General features: G+C 44.6%; 1 protein-coding gene across 1 annotated transcript in view; it reads left to right on the top strand.

Moving 5' to 3' along the window:
* The window catches only part of B4GALNT4 (beta-1,4-N-acetyl-galactosaminyltransferase 4), a 324261-nt gene that overhangs the window by 277200 nt on the left and 23307 nt on the right, over positions 1 to 23754 (top strand). The window contains exons 8-9 of the mRNA XM_060262908.1: positions 2636 to 2714; positions 5995 to 6061. Coding sequence (XP_060118891.1) covers positions 2636 to 2714; positions 5995 to 6061 — 146 coding nt within the window. The remainder of the gene's footprint in view (positions 1 to 2635; positions 2715 to 5994; positions 6062 to 23754) is intronic.

Below are 23754 nucleotides of genomic sequence, written 5' to 3'. Positions count from 1 at the left end.
TAGCATACAGATAATAAAAGGGTTAATGACTAAAGTGAGAACTAATTTTGAGTCCAGTGGCACTTTTAAGCCCAACAAAATTAAATTCTGGGCATAAATGAGAACTGAGTGACATAGTATGTGTAGATGCACATTTCTTCAGATACATTAGAATAGACTTCCTCAAGCGTTACATATAAGTAGAGAGAGAGTATGCGTTGTTAGTTGCCAGCAAGGGCTAATTAGAGTCAAGATACATAAGTAATTGAGCAATAAATACATCTTAGATTGGATTAACGTAGTTGGTAAGACTTGTGGATAGCAGCAAATTAGCATACAGATAATAAAAGAGTTAACAACTGATGTGAGAACTAAGTTTGAGTCCAGTGGTACCTCTAAGACCAACAAAGTTTAATAATGGGTATTAATGAGAACTGAGTATATCTAGCATGTGTATGGGATGAGAACTCTGTATCTCTGTTAAGCCCTGGAGGTTCCCACTTGAGTGTTGTAATAACTTGTAATTCAGCAATCTTTCATTCTAGTCTGTTTCTGTTTCTTTAAGGTCCTCCATTGAGTGCCTTAGTTATACTTATTGTTAATTAGTTATGCATCCCAGGCTCCACCACTTCTGGCCCCACCACTTACCACTCCAACTTTGAAGTTCTAATTTTATTTCTCACATCCATCAGAAAACTGGTGGCTGGGCTGGCACTGAGCATGCTCCCACCAACCGAGCAGCCTCAGTGGTGTCTGCTGAAGCCATGGCAGCCCTCACTGTGGGAGCTGCTGCCTGCTGTCTGGTGAGGTGAAAAAGGAATGAGCAGTGGCGGCGGCAGTATCAGCCCTCTCTTCTGAAGCTCCCAGCCCCACTGCCCTCCAATCCAATCCCAGCTATGGGCCATCCTCCAATCAAATTCTGCCACTTCTGTTCTCTCTCTTGCCTATTTTGCTAGCTGGCAAGAGGTAAGCCATCCCTAAGCTGGCAAGGCAAATGCCACTGCACCCTTCAGTTCCCAGCTGTCTCAGCGCCATCAGACTCCAGGGGGGACTGGGGAGGAGGGAGGGATCCTGATGACAAAATGCCTGCAGGTGGGGTGACAGGTGAGACCTGGAGATCCTCTGGAATCATTGTCTAATGTCTTCATTATTTATTAATTATTTTAAGTACGTATAACCACAATTGGTGTCCCACAAAAAATACGCCCCACTAAACAAAAAATCCTGGCTATGGCCCTGATTTATCTTGACTCTATACTAGCCCTTCCTGGCAACTAACTCCCACCTCTCATCCACCTATATGTAAGGCTTGAGGAAAACTGTTTCAATACATCTGAAGAAGTGTGCATGTGCATGAAGGTTTGTACCCAGAATTAAACTTCGTTGGAGGGACGGTGGCTCAGTGGTAGAGGATCTGCTTGGGAAGCAGAAGGTCACAGGTTCAATCCCTGGCATCTCCAAAAAAGGGTCCAGGCAAATAGGTGTGAAAAACCTCAGCTTGAGACCCTGGAGAGCCGCTGCCAGTCTGAGAAGACAATACTGACTTTGATGGACCAAAGGTCTGATTCAGTATAAGGCAGCTTCATATGTTCATATGTTGATCTTAAAGGTGCCACTGTACTCAAACTTGGTTCTGTTTCTTCAGACCAACATGGCTACCCACCTGAGTTAATTAATTCAATTACTATCATTATTAAGCCTGGAGAAACCTGCCCTTTTAACAGGGAGGTAATGTATGGAGATTAGAAAGTGAAACTTCTCATGACCTGGAGGCAACTAACATCCCATTAAACTTTGATTAAAGGAACAGGACAATTTTCTCTAGGTCTATAGGCAACTTTGTGGGAACTAAGGATAAGAGATAGAGGCTTACCTAAGAACTCTTCATGAGTTTATGTCTGAAGTACAGACTTCACAGTTACAACTAGTTAACCCCTATGTCCTATCTCTTGTTCTCTCTTAGATCAGACATTGCTGAATGGTTCCTAATTCTATGCAAATATGCATGTTGCCATGAGAGTATACTCTGCAGATGAGATGAGTTTTCATGCATCTACAGAGTTTATTCCATGAGTGTACAATTTGGGTATGTTTTGTGCAGAACTATGGAAAGGAGGAAAATACAGGATTTTGTACAGAGCATCCTTTTGAGTCAGCCTTTTCTAGCAACTTTCCTGCGTAGCCCATAGTGGGCCCAGGGGAGTCATGACACTTTGTGAGATCCTGGGAATACAAAGAGTTTGGCTGAAGAGTACTTCTTTTTATCTCTCTAGTACCAACTAAATCACATTGAAGTTTTCTGAAATAATGCAGCCTGTTCAGTGCTTCCCAGTGAGGAAACTGCTAAGTGAACAGCCAGATACCATCATTGTCCTGCCTGCCACATCATTGTCCTGCCTGCCTTTCTCTGTCAACGGATTCACACAGTGCTGAAGATTCAGTTCAGAACAGGGTGGGTGGCAGCCGGTATTGCCAGTATTACATGAAAGATTCCTGAACATAATGCCTCTGCCCTGTAGTCCCCAGCATACGCTGTAGCTGAGAATTCTCCCAAGGGAATAGTAGTTCTGTGATGGTAGCATACAAGCATGGTAGGCATGTAATGCTGGGAAGATACTTGCTGTTTTCTGATGATCCCCTTTTGCTTTCTACACAGCCTCCTCTCATCCAGGCACTACTACTTTGAGCTCCTCCACAAGCAGGATGACCATGGATCAGACCATGTGGAAGTTGGTGTGAGTAAACCCCTTTCCCCTTCAGGCAGAGTTGCCTGTTAGGAAAAATTTTAAAGGAGTTGGAAAGCGGAAACACCTCTGGCCTTCTTTTTCTCTGACTAAAAATCTCGATAGTAAATAAAACCTCCAATTAAAAAGAATTTTTAACAAAACTCCAGTTTGGTCAGTTTTAAAATAGTTTCAGGCCTTGTTTGCAGTTGTATCTGGCCTTGGGGGTACCCCAAAGCACAACATGTCAAGGAAATCAGATAAACCAAGCTGAGGAAATGTGTGTGTTTTCTTAATTGGTTTTATCATAAAGCAGAGAGAGGGAAAAAATCAGTCCCTAAGCTTTTTCTCTCTTGTTGCAAAGCTTAAATTTAAATCTTAAAATTAATTGTGTTCCTCTCCTGGGAGGGAACCATGGAGAGTGGGCAAAAGAAATCCTAGCTGGAAATTTCTTAAACTCTTATTCTCATGATAAAATGTCTCCCCTCGCCTAGAATTTTTAAAACAGCCTTATTTTCATGCCTCTTAGTGGAGTTGTGTTCCCTTTACAGAAGCCTTCACTGCACTGCAGGCTGCTGGAGGTGAAATATTAGTCTTTTTAAAGAGGTTCCATTCATCCCGCTTCTAAATTAAAAGCAAGAAGAGCTGTTCAACGCAAATGCTGTCTCTTTCCACTGGCTGCTGGCCCAGCTGTGGAAAGTCATTTTAGGTCACTCTTGCAAGTGAAAAATATCACGTTGGATGATCTTTGCTTCAATATGATGTTGCCTGGTTGCTCTGAGGGGAAAGAAATATATGCATGCAAGGTTGTTCTCCCTGCTCATCAGCTACTTAGCACATCTGTGTAAAATACTAAATTTGCAGGATAAGCAGCATATGGACATGTCTAAAACCAAGTGTGCAATCTAAACAGATGTAGATTGACAATTAATGCTTTTGCCACTTTGCACAATATCCGGAAACTTGTCAGTCATTACAAAGGCCCCCCAGGCATCAGAGTTAACACTAATAAGGCTCTAGCCTAAAGGGGGCCGTTCACTGTCAGTGGGGTGATATTATTTATTTATTTATTTATATTGGAATTTATACCCCGCCCTTCACACCGAAGTGTCTCAGGGCGGCTTACAACATAATAATTTAATACTACAATTTAAACACTTACAAGTAGAATTAAAACCATAAATTAATAAAAACAAGATAGATAAAACCGGCGGTCTACAGATGCATTTCGTTCCATCCAAAAGATTTCCTTGTCAGTCAGTATTATAGGCCTGCCGGAAGAGGGCTGTCTTACAGGCCCTGCGGAACTGCCCTAGGTCCCGCAGGGCCCGCACCTCCTCCGGCAGCTGGTTCCACCAATAAGGTGCCGTTATTGAGAAGGCCCGATCCCTGGTGGATTTTAGACGGGCCTCCTTTGGCCCGGGGACTACCAACAGGTTTTGTGAACCCGAGCGTAGTACTCTCTGGGGAACGTGTGGGGAAAGACGGTCCCTAAGGTAGACAGGTCCTAGGCCATATAGGGCTTTAAAGGTAATGACCAACACCTTGTACCGGACTCGGAATATTACCGGCAGCCAGTGCAGATCCCGGAGCCCCGGCCGAATGTGCTCCCGTCTTGGGAGCCCTAATAACAGCCGGGCAGCAGCGTTCTGCACCAACTGCAGTTTCCGGGTCCGGCACAAGGGTAGCCCCATGTAGAGGGCATTACAGTAGTCTAACCTCGAGGTGACCGTAGCATGAATCACTGTTGCCAGGTCGTCACGTTCCAGGAAGGGGGCCAACTGCTTCGCCCGCCTAAGGTGAAAAAACGCGGACTTGGCAGTGGCTGCTATCTGGGCCTCCATTGTCAGTGAAGGCTCCAACAGCACCCCCAGGCTCTTGACCCTGCCCGACGCTGTTAGCGGCGCGCCGTCAAAAACTGGCAGGGGGATTTCCCTTCCCGGGCCGCAGCGACCCAGGCACAGGACCTCTGTCTTCGCCGGATTCAGCTTCAGCCCGCTCAGCCTAAACCACCTAGCCACTGCCTGTAACGCTCGGTCCAGATTTTCTGGGGCGCAGGCGGGCCGGCCGTCCATAAGCAGATAGAGCTGGGTGTCGTCAGCATATTGATGACACCCGAGCCCGTACCTTCGGGCAATCTGGGCAAGGGGGCGCATGTAGATGTTAAATAACATCGGGGAGAGCACCGCCCCTTGAGGCACCCCGCAGTCAAGCATGTGTCTCCGGGACAGTTCCTCCCCAATCGCCACCCTTTGTCCCCGACCGTCAAGGAAAGAGGAAAACCATTGCAAGGCCAACCCCTGAATCCCTGCGTCGGCAAGGCGGCACGCCAGAAGCCGATGGTCGACCATATCGAACGCTGCCGATAGGTCCAACAACATCAGCACCGCCGAGCCGCCTTGATCCAGATGCCGCTGAAGGTCATCCACCAGGGCGACCAGCACCGTCTCCGTCCCGTGGCCCGGGCGAAAACCAGACTGGTAGGGGTCAAGGATAGAAGCGTCCTCCAGGAAACTCTGTAGCTGCACATATTATGCCTCACATGGTATTTGGGAGGAGGATGAGGCTTGTTTGCTGTGAGGTGGGGGGAGGATATTGTTTGCTACGAACAGGCAGAAGTGCATGGCCTGCAAAGAGTTTAGGCAGAGTGCAATCATGAGGAAAAAATGAGAGCTTCATTAGGTGTTGAAGATGGAATGGGTGAGATAGGGAGGGGATAGCCTTGCTGGTGTGTGCCCCTTAAAATTGGCTGACTTTTGAAGGCCTGTGTATATACTCTGCATAACTGGTACAGCAGAAATTATAGGGCAGATTTTTTTTGGGGGGTGGGGGTGGGGGGTTAAACTGAAGATAAAATAGACTTTAAAAAAAAAAGATTTACGGTGGCCTGAGTTGGGTGGTAGAGAAGACATCACAGTCATGACGGGTAGTAGGTACCTGTGACCCAGGGCAGCCACCCAGAATTCATTATCTCCTTGACCAGCATCAAAATATTGTTGTTTGAGTGCTCAGAAGGGGAAAAAAAAACAACTGGGAGTGGAATGCATAGTTCTTTTGGAAGTTTTATTTCTCTGACGAAATTTTTGAGACTAGGAGAAGATCCCCATGGGGTAAAAATACCAGCCTGTGCGCCTACGTGGAGACTGTAGCAGGCTGCATTCTGGACCATGTCATCTTCCTCCTGCTTTACATTCTTGCCAGCTGTTTTTGCCTCAGCCCCTCCATCACCATGTCAATGTGCATTCAAATGCACATGTGTGAATTGACTTTTTCATTTTCCTGTCTCTTTCAGTGGCGAGTTTTCCTTCCGAGCTTCAAGTTTGAAGTGGTTGATTCACCCTACATCTCACTGTATACAGGTAAATCCCTGCCTGCATTTGTTAAACAGGTCCTCTTGCAGCACAGTAATTTAGATTGCAGATGAGTGCGTGAACAATATATGTACACAAAAGATACATGGATAACATATAAAACATTCATGCATAATAAACAGTTTGTGCACATAGCATGCAAAATTCTATATGGTTAAAAAGTCTTGCCTCTATCAAGCCCTTTTTCTATTCTAAAAAACCCCAAACTTTATGCCATGAATCTCATCTTTTTAGCCTAATGAATATTGGAGATGTATTCTGCCAGTAAAGGGATACATATGCTATCAAGGACAGACACACCCATAATCCTTTGCCTTAGAACAATTAAATCAGCCTCAGAAATAGAAGCTGGTCTGCTGCACACAGTTAATTACCCAATGCAGCAATCTGTCCAGGCAGTAGCCAGAAAAACTTTCAGCCTTCCCGCTTAAGCAAAAGATTTTTCTCTTCTACCCTTACTGCCAGCTGCTGGCATAGCTCCTCTGTGTTCTTGATTTCTCCTCACCTACCCAGCTCACAGCTTCTCATAGCGGGGTGACATGCTAGAGGTTTACAAGATTATGCATGGGATAGAGAAGGCAGAGAAAGAAGTACTTTTCTCCCATTCTCACAATACAAGAACTCATGGGCATTCAATTAAATTGCTGAGCAGTCGGGTTAGAACTGATAAAAGAAGTACTTCTTCACCCAAAGGGTGATTAACATGTGGAATTCACTGCCACAGGAGTTGGTGGCAGCTACAAGCATAGCCAGCTTCAAGAGGGGGTTAGATAAAAATATGGAGCAGAGGTCCATCAGTGGCTATTAGCCACAGTGTGTGTGTGTGTATATTTTGGCCACTGTGTGATACAGAGTGTTGGACTGGATGGGCCACTGGCCTGATCCAGCATGGCTTCTCTTATGTTCTTAAGCCATCACTGTAGGAAAAACTTGAAAATGTAAGCAAGCATGGTCTAGCTCTTGCAGTTAGTATTAGTGTGGGAGGAGGATTCATGGAAGACCAGAAATCCCATTGCCAACTAGGTTATTGGCTTCTCACTGCTGCAGGATCTCCCTTCCTCCCTCTGCTCCACTGACTTCCCTTTTTGCACCTTCAGCACCCCACAGCATACCCCCACCTCTGTACCCCACAGGTTTCCCATCCAGTCTTCAGGAGATGTTACCTTGCCATACTATGGTTCTCCGAGTGAAAACTGTTCTAAAGTACATAACCTTTAGTCTAAGGAAATATGGCATCCTGTGCTTGGTTAATTGTGGTCCTGAACTTGTGGAACTTTAATAGAAAAAAAGGAAGCTCAGAATTGTTAGTGTAATTCATATTGGAGTGATTTGGGTTTTCTGGCAAGAATTTGGCATCTACAGATGGTCCTTGGTATGTATTTACTTTTCCATTGAACCAAAATCCTGTACATGCTAATTTGGGAATAGTTCCCATTAAACTAAGTGGCCTCTATCCTTACATACCGCTCAGCAATGTTTGAAGTCATCCAGCCTAAGGTGCCTTCCTCCGACTTAACTTTTACTCCAACAGAAAAACCAGTTAAGTTGGAGGAACTTGCTCCAGTGTAAGGCAAGGTACCACTCAGTGAGAATTATTTCAGAATAAAAAGAGTGTAAGTGTGTGTGTTTTTCTTTCCAAAGAAGTAATAAAATAATCGTTGAGCTGAAAGTACTCTTGAAAATGTTCTTGTACTTACCTGCACTAGATCTTCCCACTGAAACAGTTCTGCTCCCATTATTCACATTAATGGGAATAATCAAAGTGAGTGCTCCATGTTTGCATGGTGAAAAAACACGTTAGGTAAAATAGTTCCTGAAGACCAAACAAGTTAGTCATGTAGTAGTGATCATTCGTCATGACAACTCATAAAAAGGCAAAGGGAGTAAGCATGGATGAGGTCAACATTATGTGTATAAACATTGCCTGGTAGACCTCATGGGTATAAGTGGCAGCACTTTATGGGTGTGCTGTAGAAGAAGCAGTCCTGCTCCTTCTTCAGCAGCTGCTGCCGCCCTTTCACTGGTCTCAAAGCAAAAAGGAAGAGTCCAGCACAAAAATGCCACTGGCAAACACCCATCAGCCCAAAGCTATTCCCAAAGCTGAGTTATGAGCACCTGTCTTGTAAGCAGGGATGGATAGTGTCGAGTTTAATTAAATCCATAGATCTTCTGCTTCCTTCCTCCTAACCTGGCTTAACAGCAGAAGGAGCTTGATGAATAGATCCTTGCCTGGTACTCAATACACAAGGTGTCTGTAATTAAGCATCCTGTGGAAAGTGGAGATAAGGTGGAGGGGCTGAACAAGTCAGTCTCTTCAGCACCAAAGTACAAGGTCTGGATTGGCATGAGAGGAATAGTAGCAATTGGGATATTGACAGAAGTGCCTGCAAGACAAATGTGGTTTGAGGGGATATGTCCTTCTGGCTGCATCTGTCACTGTGAGTTTTCTTCTCTGCCTTCTGATCTGCAGCTTGTACTCCACAAGGAGTGATTCCCCCCCTTTTCTTTACTATGCTGAGGGGCAATTACTAAGCAGGAGTAATTGCAATCAGTGCTACAAGAAACTGTGTCATCTTTCATTAAAAGACTAGAACATCCTCTCTTAACTGAGAGCCAGTTTGGTGTAGTGGTTAAGTGTGCACACTCTAATCTAAGAGAACCGAGTTTGATTCCCCACTCTTCCACCTGCACCTGCTGGTATGACCTTGCGTCACTCATAACTCTCTCAGAGCTGTTCTCTCAAGAGCAGTTCTCTGAGATCTCTCTAACCCCACCTACCTCACAGGGTGTTGTCTGTTTATTTTATTTCATTCGATTTATATCCCGCCCTACCCCACCGAAGCGGGCTGTTGTGGGGAGGGGAAGGGAAGAGAAGGGAAGTGAGACTGTAAACTGCTCTGAGACTCCGAGTGAAGGGCAGGGTACAAATCCAATCTCTTCTCTCTTCTTTTCTCTTCATGGTCATAGGTACTGTAAAGATATTATCTCTGCATATCAAAATGGGTTCTGAAGATGTGTCCACAAACATATAGGTCAATTTGATGTCAAGCAGGCCTCTTTTTTTGTAGCAGGAACTCCTTTGCATATTAGGCCATACACCCCTGATGTAGCCAATCCTCCAAGAGCTTATAGGACTCTTAGTTCAGGACCCACTGTAAACTCCAACACATCAGGGTGTGTTGCCTAATATGCAAAAGAGTTCCTGCTACAAAAAAAGCTCTGGATGTCAGTGTATTCAACTAATCTATGCAATCTACGCTACCACTCACTTGTACTTAAGCTGCATGCAAATATGACTGAACCTCAAGGACCAAGCAGTTGTCTTACAGTATTGCTGCTGTGATTGCAGGAATAAATACCATATGGCTTCATGAATAATGTCAGCACTTATGGGTCACAAGAGTAAGTGGCAGGCCCATAGCTACTGTGGGGGCCCTGCCTCCAATTTTTGGACAGCCTTCCATTCCACCCACCACTGCTTGAGGACTGTGGCAGCAGCCACCTCCCTCCCTTCCCCCACTTGAGGGCTGCAGCTGCCACAGCGGCTGCCTCTCTCCATCCCTTTCCCTGCAATTCAAAGGGAAAGGGGCTGCTGATCAGCTATTGGTGGGCCCTTTAAATCAGGCCAGAGGCCGATTTGAACAGCAGGGAAGGGAAGGAGGCAACAGAGGGGACAGCCATGAGGAGAGTGGCGGGAGGAAGGGAGGCAGTGGAGGCAAGAGCAGCAGGGAGGGAAGGGGGACATCTGAGGTGATGGCAGCAGCAAGAGTGGTGGGGAGGGAAGGAAAAGGAGGCAACAGGGGTGACAGCAGCTGCAAGAGCAGCAGGGAGGGGAGGCAAGGCAAGGTTGCAGGGCAGCAGGGGCAGGGAGTGTGGCTGGGAGAGGGGTAGGAAGTCCATGGAGCAGCTGTGTGGAGGGGAGTGGCCATGGGGCAGCAAGCCAGCAAGGGAGGGAGCCGCTATGTTTTGAGTCTTCCCCCATCCTTCATCTGCTGCCCTGCTTGGAGCACTCAGGCCCTCTGGGGCAAGGCTTTTTTTGTAGAGAAAGCCCAGCAGGAACTCATGTGCATATTAGGCCACACCCCTTGAGACCAAGCCAGCCGGAACTGTGGTCCTGGGCATTCCTGCTCAAAAAAAAGTCCTGCTCTGGGGACTGCAGAGCATGAGAGCCTGCAGGAAAGGTGTCAAGCACTCTTGGTTCCTTACAGGGGACTGAGGGGCCCCCTGATTTTCCATATCCTGGCTACGGGGTTGGTAAGTAGTGGTATCATAGCCAACCTTGCTTGGCCACTCTCTGCCCACCCACTCAATCCTCTCAAGCATTTCTTAACCCCGTTCTGCCTGCCCTGCTTATCCTTGCATCACAGCTGCATCTTCCTCTTCCTTCCCCCCACATCAGAACCCACCCCCATTAAATTCTGGTTTCCTTATTTAACATGATCTACGTGTATTAAGAATCAGATTGTCTGTAAGCTTCCATCAGAGATTTCTGAGGATCAAACAGCCCAAGCATGAACCAAGCCTTTAAAATGCCCAAGGAGAGCTACAGGTGGAACCTGCCAGCCATCAAGAAATCAGCTCAGTTAATATGATGTACCATGTAACAACACACAAGCAAAAGTCAGCTGTTCATAGAGGATTCCTTTGGGAATGCCATATGAACATATGACACTGCTTTTTACTAAGTCCAACCACTGGTCTATCAGCATCACTTTTGTCTACTCTGACTGACAGCAGTTCCTCCAAGTTCTCCAGTAGACTCTTGCACACCGCCTACTATCTGATCCTTTAACTGAAAATGCTGTGGATTGCAAGTGGGACCTTCTGCATGTGAAGCAGATGCTCAGCCACTGAACCATGGCCCCTCCAATGACATATCAGCAATGTCCTTGAAGCATGCTTTACAGGGAGTGCATTGTGATTACCACATGTTTTTTTCCTATAGACTTCAGCAGCAAGTGGGAAATCATGGAGCATATTGCTCAGTATGATTTGGGAAACATTCTAAACAGCTGGCCCATATGTTCCAGAGCAGAAGATAACCAGCTCTGTTGCAGCAAATGTTGCTAGGAACAGCTGAAAGTGATGATTATGGTGGACAATTTTTACTGAGATTGCTAGACAAGATCTAGGCTGCTCTTGTCTGGTGGATACAAAGAGCTCTCAGGATGCAAATGACTCAGGCAGCAACTTTAGTAGTGCCTTTGAGCCAAAGAGACATCTATCCAAACCTGCCACAATAAAGAGTAAATGGCCTTCCCAAACACGTTCTTTGCTTAGTGACTCCCCAATTCGACTTTGTCCTTCTTTGATTACTATTTCAATTTTTTTTCGGTGTTCTAAAAAAATACATGCTTGTGACATAAAACATAACAGCAAACCAGTAGAATATGTTTAATGTGGTCTTCGTTCATCTTTTAAAAAAATAGATTATTAATACAATGCATTCATATCCCTCCCAAGATAAATGTATTAAAAATGGTGTTTTCTCCATGGCTGATAAAATTGCTGCATTTTTTTCTTCTGACATTTTTGTAGGATCTTATCCTGTTCCAAGTCTCATTTAAGACTGTTATTTTTTCAGCAGCAACCTGGTTGTGCAAGCTGTAACTTCCCAAGCCCCCTTAACAGCAAGTTACTTTTTTTCATTTCCATACATAACATGTCCTTTTCCCAGTCCCTATTCTAAACTGGCATTCAATAATATTGCTCTTGTCAGGAGCCACCTTGAAAGCTTTCGTCTTGAATTTCAACCAGCACAAGTTCATCTCACACTTCATCCCATTGGGAAGTGCCTGGATTAGAGTGAGCTCTGGACTAGAATGAGTACAGAGCTGTTGACACAAGGGGCTGTCTGACAAGACTGCCTCTTGCTTTATTGTACCCATTCCATGGTGTTGACATTGGTGAAAACCTGCACTGTCAGTGAGCTAAACAGATGTAACCAGAAAATCCACGAGGCACATTTTATAAATAAGAATGAGGTGACCATATTAGGGCTGTATGCTCCGTGATTTACAGTGCAATCCTAAAGAGAATTACACCAGTCTAAGCCTATTCATTTTAATGGGCTAAGACTGGCGTAAGTCTCTTTAGGATTGTACTGTCAAAGCACAAAGGCTTCACTATTTTATTATATCCCTGAAGTTCTTATATCATACCCTTCATTTTTGCATTGCTAAGTGTGCATGTGATATATATGATATAACATATTTTAGGCCAAATACCCCCCAGGGGGGAAACCTAAAACAAATACGTATTCTATTTGTGGCTTATTTATCATAGGCTACCTTGGAAAGGGGCAAAAGCTTTAGAGATATATTAAGCATTGCTTAAAGTGTCAATTTTAGCATTCAACCTTGGGAATTAGAGACTGGGGTTGCTTTCATAGTGTCAAAAGCATCACTTCACTCACCACAGTTAGGAAAGCTTTAATCACAGCAAGAGTCAAAAGCCCTCAGAGTTGTTGTTCTGCTTTATTATGATGATTATTTGATTTTTTTTAATGTGCTGTTGTGCTACCAAGGCTGAAGTGCCCTGCAGGTACTCTGTTATTAGCATTCTAGGAACCATATTGACAAGAACTAAAGGTTTGTGGAAAGAGGCAAAAACATGGTCAGAATTCACAGACGGAGCCAGAGAGTTTTGGCCCTGTCAGCTGTATCCCTATCTCTTGAAATTCTTCTTCCATTGGCCCGCATTTGGGGGGCCAGGCAAGCCAACCACAGGACTCCCACATTCTACTGCAGCACGAAATCTTGGAATCTTCAGGTTACATCTTCAGTGGGTTTGCATTAGCAGAACCCTTTTGATTCCAGGCTGATATCAGGTTTCATTAGCTAAGGCTAGGATTGACTTTCCCCAGTCCACCCTACTGGCCTTATACAATATACAGTTCCTGCCTTTAATAGTCTTGGTGCAACCACGAGTTGCAAGTGCTTTATTCCTAAAACAGCTTGGATATGAGGTTCTGGGGGTGGGTTGAAAACTGATTTGTACTGCTTTGTAAAACCCAGAGAATTACTGCTGCCTAGGGAAATTGCCAGAGGTACCCCAAAGGAATCTGGTTTCAAAGCTGCCTGGAGTTTAAGCGGATAAAGTGGAATAAAATGTTTAAAATACATTTAAATATGTATATTCTACAAGCTGGGTGTTCTTAACCAAGCCATTATTTCCAAGATCTCTTCTAGCAATGTTCAGTGCCCAGCTAAAGCAACAGCCTGCACATGGAAATACTACATGAGGTTGCCAGCCTCCAGGTGGGGCCTGGAGATCTGCTTTTACAAGTGATCTCCAGCTGGCAGAGATCAGCTCTCCTGGAGCAAACGGCTGCTTCGAAGGGTGGACTCTATGGCATTGTACCATGATGAGACCCCTCCCCATCCCAAATCTTGCCATCTCCTGGATCCACCCTCCAAAGTCTCCAGGTATTTTCCAACACAGACCTGGCAGCCCTAATGAAGATTGCTTATTCATGCGGTTTTTTCTATTGCCATCCCCATGAGCTGAAAATCCTGTACAAGGATCCATTTGGGAAATGTTTTTTTTCTCCCATGCGAAGGCATAAATGTGATTGCTCTGAAAACTCTATTCAAGATGCTGCACAGGAAGCAGCTTCTAGTTTCTTACTTTAAAACAAGGATTTACATAGTGTACTTGACAAGATTGTAGCAAGAATAATAAAGATTTTATACCACTAAACACATATGTGCTGAATAAATGATCTATAGAAACAATATTAAGCTTCATTAGGGTTTGTAGAATCTTTCGGGCTCAAGTGCCGTGTTCTACTGGAGAAAGTTTTTCTTCCAGACGTTTCGTTCTCAGCTGCGTCTGGAAGAAAAATTTTCTGGAAGAAAAACTTTCTCCAGTAGAACACGGCACTTGAGCCCGAAAGATTCTACAAACCCTAATGATGTTACCAGCCGTGAAAACCTGAAATCTTTGATAATATTAAGCTTGTCAAAAGTATTTCCATTTTTAGCCCTGACTTGAATAGCCCAGACAAGCCCGATCTCATCAGATCTTGGAAGCTAAGCAGAGTCGACTCTGGCAAGTACTTGGAAGGGAGACCTCCTTGGAATACAAGGGGTTGGGAGGGCAGGGGCAGGCTTTATTCAGCCACTTCTCTGAACATCCTCCATGTCCCAGTAGGGGTCGCCAGAAGTCACCATGACTTCCAGGCATGCACTCACACACACACACATGCAAAAACAAAAAGTATTCCATTTTTTTTTTGCCTTTCTCAGTAAAAATGTCTTTATTAGTTCTTTCTTATAATTTGGTAAAAGGAGCTTTAAGAAATCATAATTTCTTTTCAGGCTCTTTTCATGTCCTTGTTACAATGAATTGGAACAACCACATGTTCCATGATTCCTGTGTTTTAAGCAATTTATGTATTTACTTTGAAACAAATTCCCCGCCTTCTTCTTGTTTGGCACTCAGTAGAGTGACATAAACATAAACTGTCTGGACACCTGAGAATTGCAGGCAGGGGGGGCACTGCTTAGGCTTAGTGTTGGGGATATCTGCTGGGCTTGGAGCACAGCTGAAACAACCCACACAAAGGGAAATGCTGACATAAGGAAAGAGAGGTAATAACATTCCTCTCTCTTTTTCCCAGCAACTAGGCCATGTTAGCAAGCCATGTTAGCAATTCCTCTTTCAGTGGATGATACACAGTGCAATTAACTTCTGCAGTGCATGGTATAGTTCTTCCCTTTTTCTTTTCTTTCTAAAGAGGTTTGGCTTATGTATTACCTGAAGAGAGAACCAGACCAGAATCCATAAAGTTCAGCATGACTGAGTAACCTTCTGCAGCATTGGCTTTGCAGACTGAAGCAGTGCGGAGGCTTGACTGCCCTTTCCCCTTCCCCAGTTATGACTCTCCAAGCCTTTTTCATGGAAAGAGAGAGGTAACCAGATTGTTAAACTGACACTTGGCTTTGCTGAGCAATTCAGCCACAGTGAAACCTGCACCATTTGTTTATAATGAATCACAATGCCATTAGAAGCCCTCAGTTGAGAGGCAGTTTTTCATTGAATCTGCTTCAGAAAATCACTCAGGGAAGTGACTCTGTCCACATCACATTCCATGCTCAGGTATTGCTTGTTTAGCTATCCAATTTGGGGAGACTTTTCCCCCTTCTAAATGGCTATATTTCCCTCTGTTAGCTTTGACAGAAATTCCAGACCGCCCATCTTCCTGTCCATATTTCCCTTCCCTCTCTTGCTTTATAAAAATCATTTTTAGTTATATGTGCAATTTGTACCATTGCATCCAGTCATCTTGCCAGAGTCTCCTGCTAATGACTTCTTGCTGAAGCGGAACTTTTGCTGATTCACAATCTGACCCTGGTGATTGTATTGCCCACCTCCCACAGCCCGGGATGCCCTTCCCCCATGCTTCCTGTTTATTTGAATAAAGCAGGAGTCAAGTAGCTCCTTTAAGACCAATAAAGTTTTATTCAGAATGTAAGCTTTCGTGTACTAGATTGCATCTGAATAAAACTTGGTTGATCTTAAAGATGCAACTTGACTCCTGCTTTGTTCTGCTGCTTCAGACCAACATGGCTGCCCACTTGGATCTGTTTATTTGAATGTTACAGCATAGCTCACCAGGGAAAGCAACGACAAAAATGTCTTTTAAAGGGATGGTTGGGGGGAGAGAAGGACACTCAGAAGTGAATTTCTCTGCCCCAGTTTGAAAGCAGAGTTTTGCTCTGCCCCCTCTCCATAGCGGTGACTGACAGAGTACCTCTGCAGACACTCCCCTTGTAGCTACTCCAAGAATTCCCCTTGAAGACAGAGAAAAATAGGTTTTGTTTTTCTTGAGTTCAAAGGGGGAAACCCTAAGAACCACACCAGTCATGCTCAGACTGAGCACAACATCATGTGGGCATCCCCCTTTGATCTGGAGGTTTCCTGGTTTCCATAAAGGGGGAAACCCTGTGCAGAAGCGGCCCAGGTTTGGGTTGTGTGTGGCACAAATTGATTGCTTATCATCATTTTTTTTTTAAATTTATATCCCGCCCTCCCCACCGAAGCAGGCTCAGGGCGGCTTATGAAGAAAACAAATTGATAAACTGGCAATTTCAGGAGGATTACTGGTTTAGTACTGGAAGAATATAATAATTAATGGTCTGAATGTACACTAAGACCTGGGTGTACACTAAGACCTACATGATGACAGGTTTGTGAGGCTTCTCCATCACTGCTGCAGCTGCTGATACAATGCCCAGGCAATGGGGCTTCTACGCAGCAATTTTCCCTGCATTTTTTCCTGCCACAGGCAGCACTCTCCCTCACCTCATGGCATTTCTAGTTGTTGTTTTTTCTTTTGACAATTATGTGTGTCACATTCTCTGAATCTTCAGCTTTCATTTGTTTAAATAATTGTTTTGTTTTCCTTGAGCTCAATGGAGAAAACCCTAGAAGCTTCATCAGTCATGCTCCACATGAGCAAAACATCATCTGGACATGATGTAGCCCCTTTTGTTGCAAGAGAAATAAGGAAAAATGGTTTAGAGAATTACTTTTTTAAAAAGAAATCTGGGAATTCAGAGAACCTGATACACAGGATGCTATAATGTTGTAACAATTTAGGTGATATTCAGCTGCCAATTTAAATAACAAGACAAAACAGTGGCGGGAGGCTCATGACTGCTGCAGGAACTAAGAGGTGGGTGGGACCAGGAACATCTGAACTTTCTCACACAACAACCATCCAGGCCTTGCTGAGGTCTTTCTCAAAATTTTGTAGTAAAGCAGGTTTGGTAAAGATCAGAGAAAAGCTGGTGAAAGAACCTGAAAGAACTCTGCTTCCCAACAGTATTGAACCCAGGGCAAATAACCCTTGTGGGAAAGTTCTGCATTTGGAAAAGTCTTCTCTGATTTTCCTAAGCTACCTGTTGGCAAGATTGTGATTGTTTGGATTTACAGTGTGGCCATGATTGTTTGAATTTACAGTTCTGGCCTTCATTGGGCTAGTATACTTTGGTGTTTCTGTCCCACTTAGCAGAGCAAGCAGTGCACAGGTTGGTTCCAATTTGCAGCTGGGGTTACTGGTTTGTAACTATTTCTCCAGAAGGACCTTGATGGATCAGAACAGAGTAGAGCTCTCCTGCATTGAAGCTATTAGCACAATTTTAGACACTTACAAAACTACCCCCTCTCCTTTAACTATAGTGCTGAGAGACGGTTTCCCATGAGTGCCATAACTGGGATGTAGCAAGAGCTGTGGAGTCTTTGGTTGGCTGTTTTTCTGTGTCCTGGCTCTGCCATATTGGGAGCTGTGTTTCTCCCTGCTTACAAGGATTTAAGGGGAACCCAGATGAGCAGATAGCAATGGATGACAACACTTCCAATTTCTAACACTTCTGTGCTTGCCTTGCTTCAGCTACCTAGTAGGATCTGTGCAAACAGACAGCCTCATCTAATAAACATGACATTAAAGACAGCCAGAATTTAATTGATGTGGCATTTTGTTCCTCCCAGACACCAGTGATGTCGTTCTTGGCAGCCTTGCATTTGAGGGGGGGGGGGGCAAAGCTGTGCTTTGCTTTTCTGAGCACTTTCATCCCAGAGAAATTATTACTTGCTTGGTTTGCTGTTTGCTCAGAGAATCAAGTTTTCAACAAGAAAAAACCTGGGGAAGAATTTACCAGTGGACAAACAGTAGCCCAAGTGAGAAGCAGTAGAAGGTGTCTCAGGGAAAACATGTGAGCTGCTGGGCCTGCCTGGCTCAATGTAGTATCACCATAGCTACTTGGCTATTGTTAAGTAGGATTTTTTTTTTTACATATGAGAGAGGCAGTTGCTGCAGAATTGTTTGGAGAGTGAAGAGAGTAAACTGAAGCCTATTGGTGCAGGATTTATGTGTGGCTTATATTTTGCAGGAAGGTGGCAACTTGTTTTCTGCTTCAGCAGTATTGCGATGATTCAGGTCACAATCTTGACTCCTGGATGAAACCAAGTGCCTCAGAGGTTGCAGTGACTTCCAGGTGCACACACAATCACACACATGCACACACACATACAAATATTTTAAAAACCCCACAGCTAATGCTTGTACCAAAAGGAGCTTGAGGCACTGGACGAATGAAAACAGGGTTTCTGTGCCACAGAAAAAAAACACAGGCAAAGTCACAGCTGCTCAGAAGGAACATGACTATCTGGAAAATAAGTTATGGAGAACACTGGAAATGGGAGATGCCACTAATGGTCAAATGGAGAAGACTAAATGGTTCACCCTGGTTCTAGATAAGCTGCTGACATTAGGAAGTCATAGCAATGTTCAGAGTGTTCCAAGAGATGGTTGCTTCCTCACTTACTTGCCTTTGACTATGGATGTGGGAAATTCTGGAGACATGAAAAAGTGCAAGGCTGCTGCTTCTCCAGTGGTCCAGGGTGGGTCAGTCTCTTGACTTCTGAGAGAAACTAAGGACAGGCAGGGTTGCCGGTCTTGAGTGATTCCTGAAGAAGGAGTCTTCTCATTCAGATTGCTTTTTTTGGCCCAGTCAGTCAGACATCATTGGCTGTGCTTCAATAAATGCTGTGATTGCTACTGTTGTTGTTGTTTTTTTGTCTTTTCCTTTCTGGACTTTCTGTGTTAAGTCTCCAGGGAGATCATCCAGGGAGCAAGAAGGATGTTTCACTTTCTCTCCCCCCCCCCCCCACCAATGCTCCATGTTTATTGGGAGACCATAGGAAGCAGGAGCATTTACAGCAGAACAAATCTCCCTCTAGCCTTGTTGCTCCCAGGATGCCCCAAGCCATGGGGTCTCCAGCCCTAGGGCCAGGAGCTTCTCCAGTCATAGAATCATAGAGTTGGAAGGGACCACCAGGTTCATCTAGTCCAACACTCTTCTCACAGTAACTGTCACTCTCCTACCAAGAATGTTAGTGGCTGCCACAGCAGAGGACACAAGGCCTCCACATGGCCTACAGTAGCTTACTGGGCAGGTTGAGTTCAGCAAACCTCAGAGTTGGCTGCAACTGAGTGGGTATTTTACTTGTATTTTCCCCATTTTTTAAAAAAAAAAGGTGGGAAATGATGGCACAGGTGAGACTCTCTGAGTCTGCCTCTTGCCTTGAATACCTTACCTCCCCCCATGACTTCCAACAAGGGTCTGACATGTTTGGGACTCCAACCTTGGACCTCTTGAGGAACAATGCTCAGGCTAATATTTTATCCTGGATTAAACGGGAAGTGCAGAAGGAGATTAGAGAAGCAATTTCTCAGACCCTTCCTAGCTCCAGGCACTTAGCTAGGTCTGCTAGTAGAACAGGGTATCATTCATCCTCTAGGACTGCATCAAGTAGTTGGGGGGGGGGTGGTGGCGGAAAGTATCCCTTTCTTTCCATCCCATCCCAAAAGAAGGAGGCTAGATAATCCAACTAGGCCTACCAGAGAAACAAGCCCACACTCTTGGTTTCTGATAATGAGGAATCTGATTGCTCCAATTCTTCTTCTCAAAAGGAAGAAGGCAAGCTATCAGATGAAAAAGAACCCTTTGTCACCACTATGCTGTCTTGTCTCTTTTCACAGGACATTTTCTATAAATCCTCCCCAAAGTGCTGTGCATTCTAAAAATTCCAATCAACATCAAAGAGTTAGAAGCACCTGATCCAAGCAAACCGACTGGTTCAGCTACAGCCTTCCTCAAATTGGGTCTATTCCTCTTGAGATTCCATTCCCAGTGGTGTTTGACAATGTAGTCTGAATGGGGGTTTCCAGCCAGGCCTAAGACTAACCACCGTATCATCTCCAAGTTCTACATCCTGGTAGCAGAGAAGTTCAAACTTCCGTTAGTGGGTGATCCAGTAAGCCTTTGCTCAGTTTCTGTTTTACTGGCTCAAGCAGATGGCCTTCCCAGGGATCTGTGTGACAGAATGATTGAACAGTCCCTCCGCAAGGACTTTAGCTTCCTCAGCTTCTCTTAGAGCTTCCACTGCAAGCTTCCTTTTTGACAGGACAGTCTATTCTTGGGCCACAGACCTCTCTGCAGCAGACAATGACATCCCCAAGGATTTGAGAGATGAACTAAGGAAGACTGCTCTTGCAGCCTTTTTGACTGCAATTCATTGGATACAGTTCAGCTTTCAGCCAGAGCTAAGGCCTCAAATTTATTCACCAGGTGAAATACTTGGCTATGCAGATAGGAAGTGGATCCTTCTTCCCAGGTGAAAGTCGCTAGTGTTTCTTTCAAAGATATTCATCTTTTCAAAGAAGGAATGGATAAATATCTGGTGGGGAATAAAGACAAAAAGAGAGCATTGCCTTCTTGCAAGAATCCTTCTTTCATAAACCTAAGTGTACTTCAGGATTTCAGTTGCCTAAGCCCTTCAAAGGGAGATGGAAGTCCAAGCAGTCCAGTGGTAATTGTTCACGAGACAATCACAACAGAATCAAAGAGGCCCCAAAAAGGGCACTTCAGCATGACTATCACAGGGACTCAGATGTACCAAACATAGGAGGTTGCCCTCAATCTTTTCAGCTCAATTGGAGACCACAGTGGGTGACAAATGGGCCTTAGACACAGTGAAGATTGGAACTTTGTTCATTGCCTCCCAGCAGTTTTACACAGGTACCAAGAAGTCATTGTCCACAAAAGGACCTCCTTCTCCTCAAAGCTATACAACATCTGTTGGATATCAGGACAGTAGAACCTGTGCCAGAGGCCCAGAAGTCCTTGAATGTTTACTCATTTTTTTTCATAGCCCAAAGAAGGATGGGGATGTGAGGGCTATCTTAGACTTCAAATGGCCAAACAGGAGAATAAGAAAGAGGAAATTCAGGACGGAAGACCGCAAGTCCATAGTAAGTCCAATCATCCATCCAGAAAGGAGATTTTTCTGATCAATAAATCTGTCAGAAGCTTATCTGGATATTCCAGTTCAGGAACCACATTGGAGGTTCCTGTGCTTTTCATACAATAGACTCCACTTCCAGTACTGGGCTCTTCCTTTTGGACTGAAGACTGCACCGAGTGTTTACCAAAGTTCTGGTTTTGTTAATAGCATACCTGAGAACCCACGGAGTGTCCATCTTCCTGCATCTTGACAATATTTTAATCAGGTCACCATTACATCTGCAAGGGATGGAGGCTGTACGGCAAACTGTTTCCTGTCTCCCAAGATCATAGGTTCATCATCAATTGGGAGAAAAGCAGCTCATCACCATCTCAGAGAGTTATCCACCCATGAGTAGTGATAGACACAGTTCAGGACAAAGTGTTCTTATCCCAGTAGAGACAGGAGAAGATCTTAACTTCAGTGCAGGAGATCACAAGGTGGTCACATGTGGAGGTGATGTTCCTGGTGAGGTTCCTAGGGATGTTGGTATCCTGTCAGGATATCATACCATGGTCACCCACTTAAAAGATTTCATGTTTGTCCACTTTAGAGATTTCTACTACCCTTTAAAGAGATTATACCCTCTATATCAAATACCTGGATCTCTGATTTAGGATCTTCACTGGTAGAAAGAGAACATCACCTGGATGGGACTCCAATAAGAGAACCAAAAAATGTTAATAATGACATTGAATGCCAGCCTCTCCAGATGGGGAGCTCACTTGCATGGAAGAATGGCTCAGGCATCTGGTCTCCAGAGGAGTCCATCTGTAGCATCAATTTTTGGGAACTCAGGATGATAAGGCTGGAATTTGTGTCCTTTCAGGATCTCCTGGTAGGGCAGCATGTTCTACTGCATACAGACAATAAGACAGCCAAATCATATGTCAGTCACCAGGGGGGTACCAAATCCAGGTCTCTCCATTCAGAGGTGACACTGATCATGCAATGGGCAGAGATTCATCTGAGGTCAATCAAGGAGGCTCCTGTAGCAGGACAGAACAATGCACTGGCAGATTGGCTCAGTCTGACAGACCTTGACCAAACAGAATGGAGGCTGAACAAAGTTATATTCTAGCAGATACGTGGCAAGTTTGGCAAGACAGCAGCAGACCTTTTTGTGATGGAGCAAAACTGTCTTACAGACTAGGTCCCTGTGAGCAATAGGGTTCAATGCACTAAGCTGTGACTGGATGAATTTACCACTGTATGACTTTCCTCCCATACTGTTGATTCAAAAGGTGGTTCAGAGAATTATAGAATTCAAGAGTGGAAATAGTCCTAATGGCGCCATGTTGGCCAAGGAGGCCATGGTTCCAGGATCTTCTGAGATTGTTCATCAAAGAACCCTGGCACCTTCCAGTCAGAAAGAATCTTCTCCAGCAGGAATCCCTCCTTCACCCCCAGCCCACGTTGCTAAGTCTTACAGCTTGGAGGTTGAGCGGTTGCAACTCAAACAAACAGAGTATATGGATCAGGTGATTAGCACCGTGATAACCTCTAGGAAAGGTTCCACAAACCAGGTTTACAATAACTCTTGTCAGGTGCTCCACTAAAGGGACAGTTCTCCTTAGAGCCAAAATGAAGATATACTTTCCTTCCTGCAAGAAGGGTTGGACAAAGGCTTAAGTACCAGAACACTGAAAAGACAGATGGCAGCCATTTCTGCCATCACGGTTTCCAAGAAAGAGAGGTCTTTATCCCAACACCCCCATGTTGGGAGGTTTCTTAAGGGCACTTCCTTATTAATCCACCTCAGGTCCATCATTTAAGAACATAAGAACATAAGAGAAGCCATGTTGGATCAGGCCAATGGCCCATCCAGTCCAACACTTTGTGTCACACAGTGGCAAAAAAATTTATATATACACACACACTGTGGCTAATAGCCACTGATGGACCTCTGCTCCATATTTTTATCTAAACCCCTCTTGAAGGTGGCTATGCTTGTAGCCGCCACCACCTCCTGTGGCAGTGAATTCCACATGTTAATCACCCTTTGGGTGAAGAAGTATTTCCTTTTATCCGTTTTAACCTGGCTGCTCAGCAATTTCATCGAATGCCCACGAGTTCTTGTATTGTGAGAAAGGGAGAAAAGTACTTCTTTCTCTACTTTCTCCATCCCATGCATTATCTTGTAAACCTCTATCATGTCACCCCGCAGTCGACGTTTCTCCAAGCTAAAGAGTATAAGAGTATATTTCTCTACCTGGAGCCTGAATATAGTGCTCAGGGCTTTCTCCAGATCACCATTCAATGGCTACCTGTTCCCTCAAAGAACTCACATTTAAAATTATTTTTTCTGGTCAGTATCACTTCTGCTAAGACAGGGGTAGGGAACCTTTTTTCTGCCAAGGGCCATTTGGATATTTATAACATCATTCATGGGCCATACAAAATTATCAACTTAAAACGATTCAGGCCAGCAAAATTAATGCAAATAATTGTTTCTCTATTTGAAGTCACACACACCCTGGCCCATCACCCTAAGCAAATGCCTAGGTCCAGGCATATTAGACCACATCCACATCCCCTAATATTAGCATATTAGGTGACACTCATTAGCATTTTAGGCAACACCATCTGGGATAATCACGTGCAAACTGAACTGGTGGTAGCTGGCTCCCACCCCACACCCCTGTCACCCCTCCCTCCCTTCACGCAGAAACTGCAGCTGCTCCCAGCAGACCATTAAAGGCACCCACATACCCCAGCAGCAGTCTTTCACAATGCCAACCACTCAGGTTCCACAGAAAGAGGAGGGGAGGGACGGGGAAAGAAAGAAATGGGGGGGGGGGGAGAAAGGAAAATGAAATGGAGGGAAG

This window comes from Heteronotia binoei, chromosome 21 (assembly GCF_032191835.1).
Source record: "Heteronotia binoei isolate CCM8104 ecotype False Entrance Well chromosome 21, APGP_CSIRO_Hbin_v1, whole genome shotgun sequence".
NCBI classification, from domain to species: domain Eukaryota; kingdom Metazoa; phylum Chordata; class Lepidosauria; order Squamata; family Gekkonidae; genus Heteronotia; species Heteronotia binoei.
This window is presented reverse-complemented; position numbering and strand designations above follow the sequence as displayed.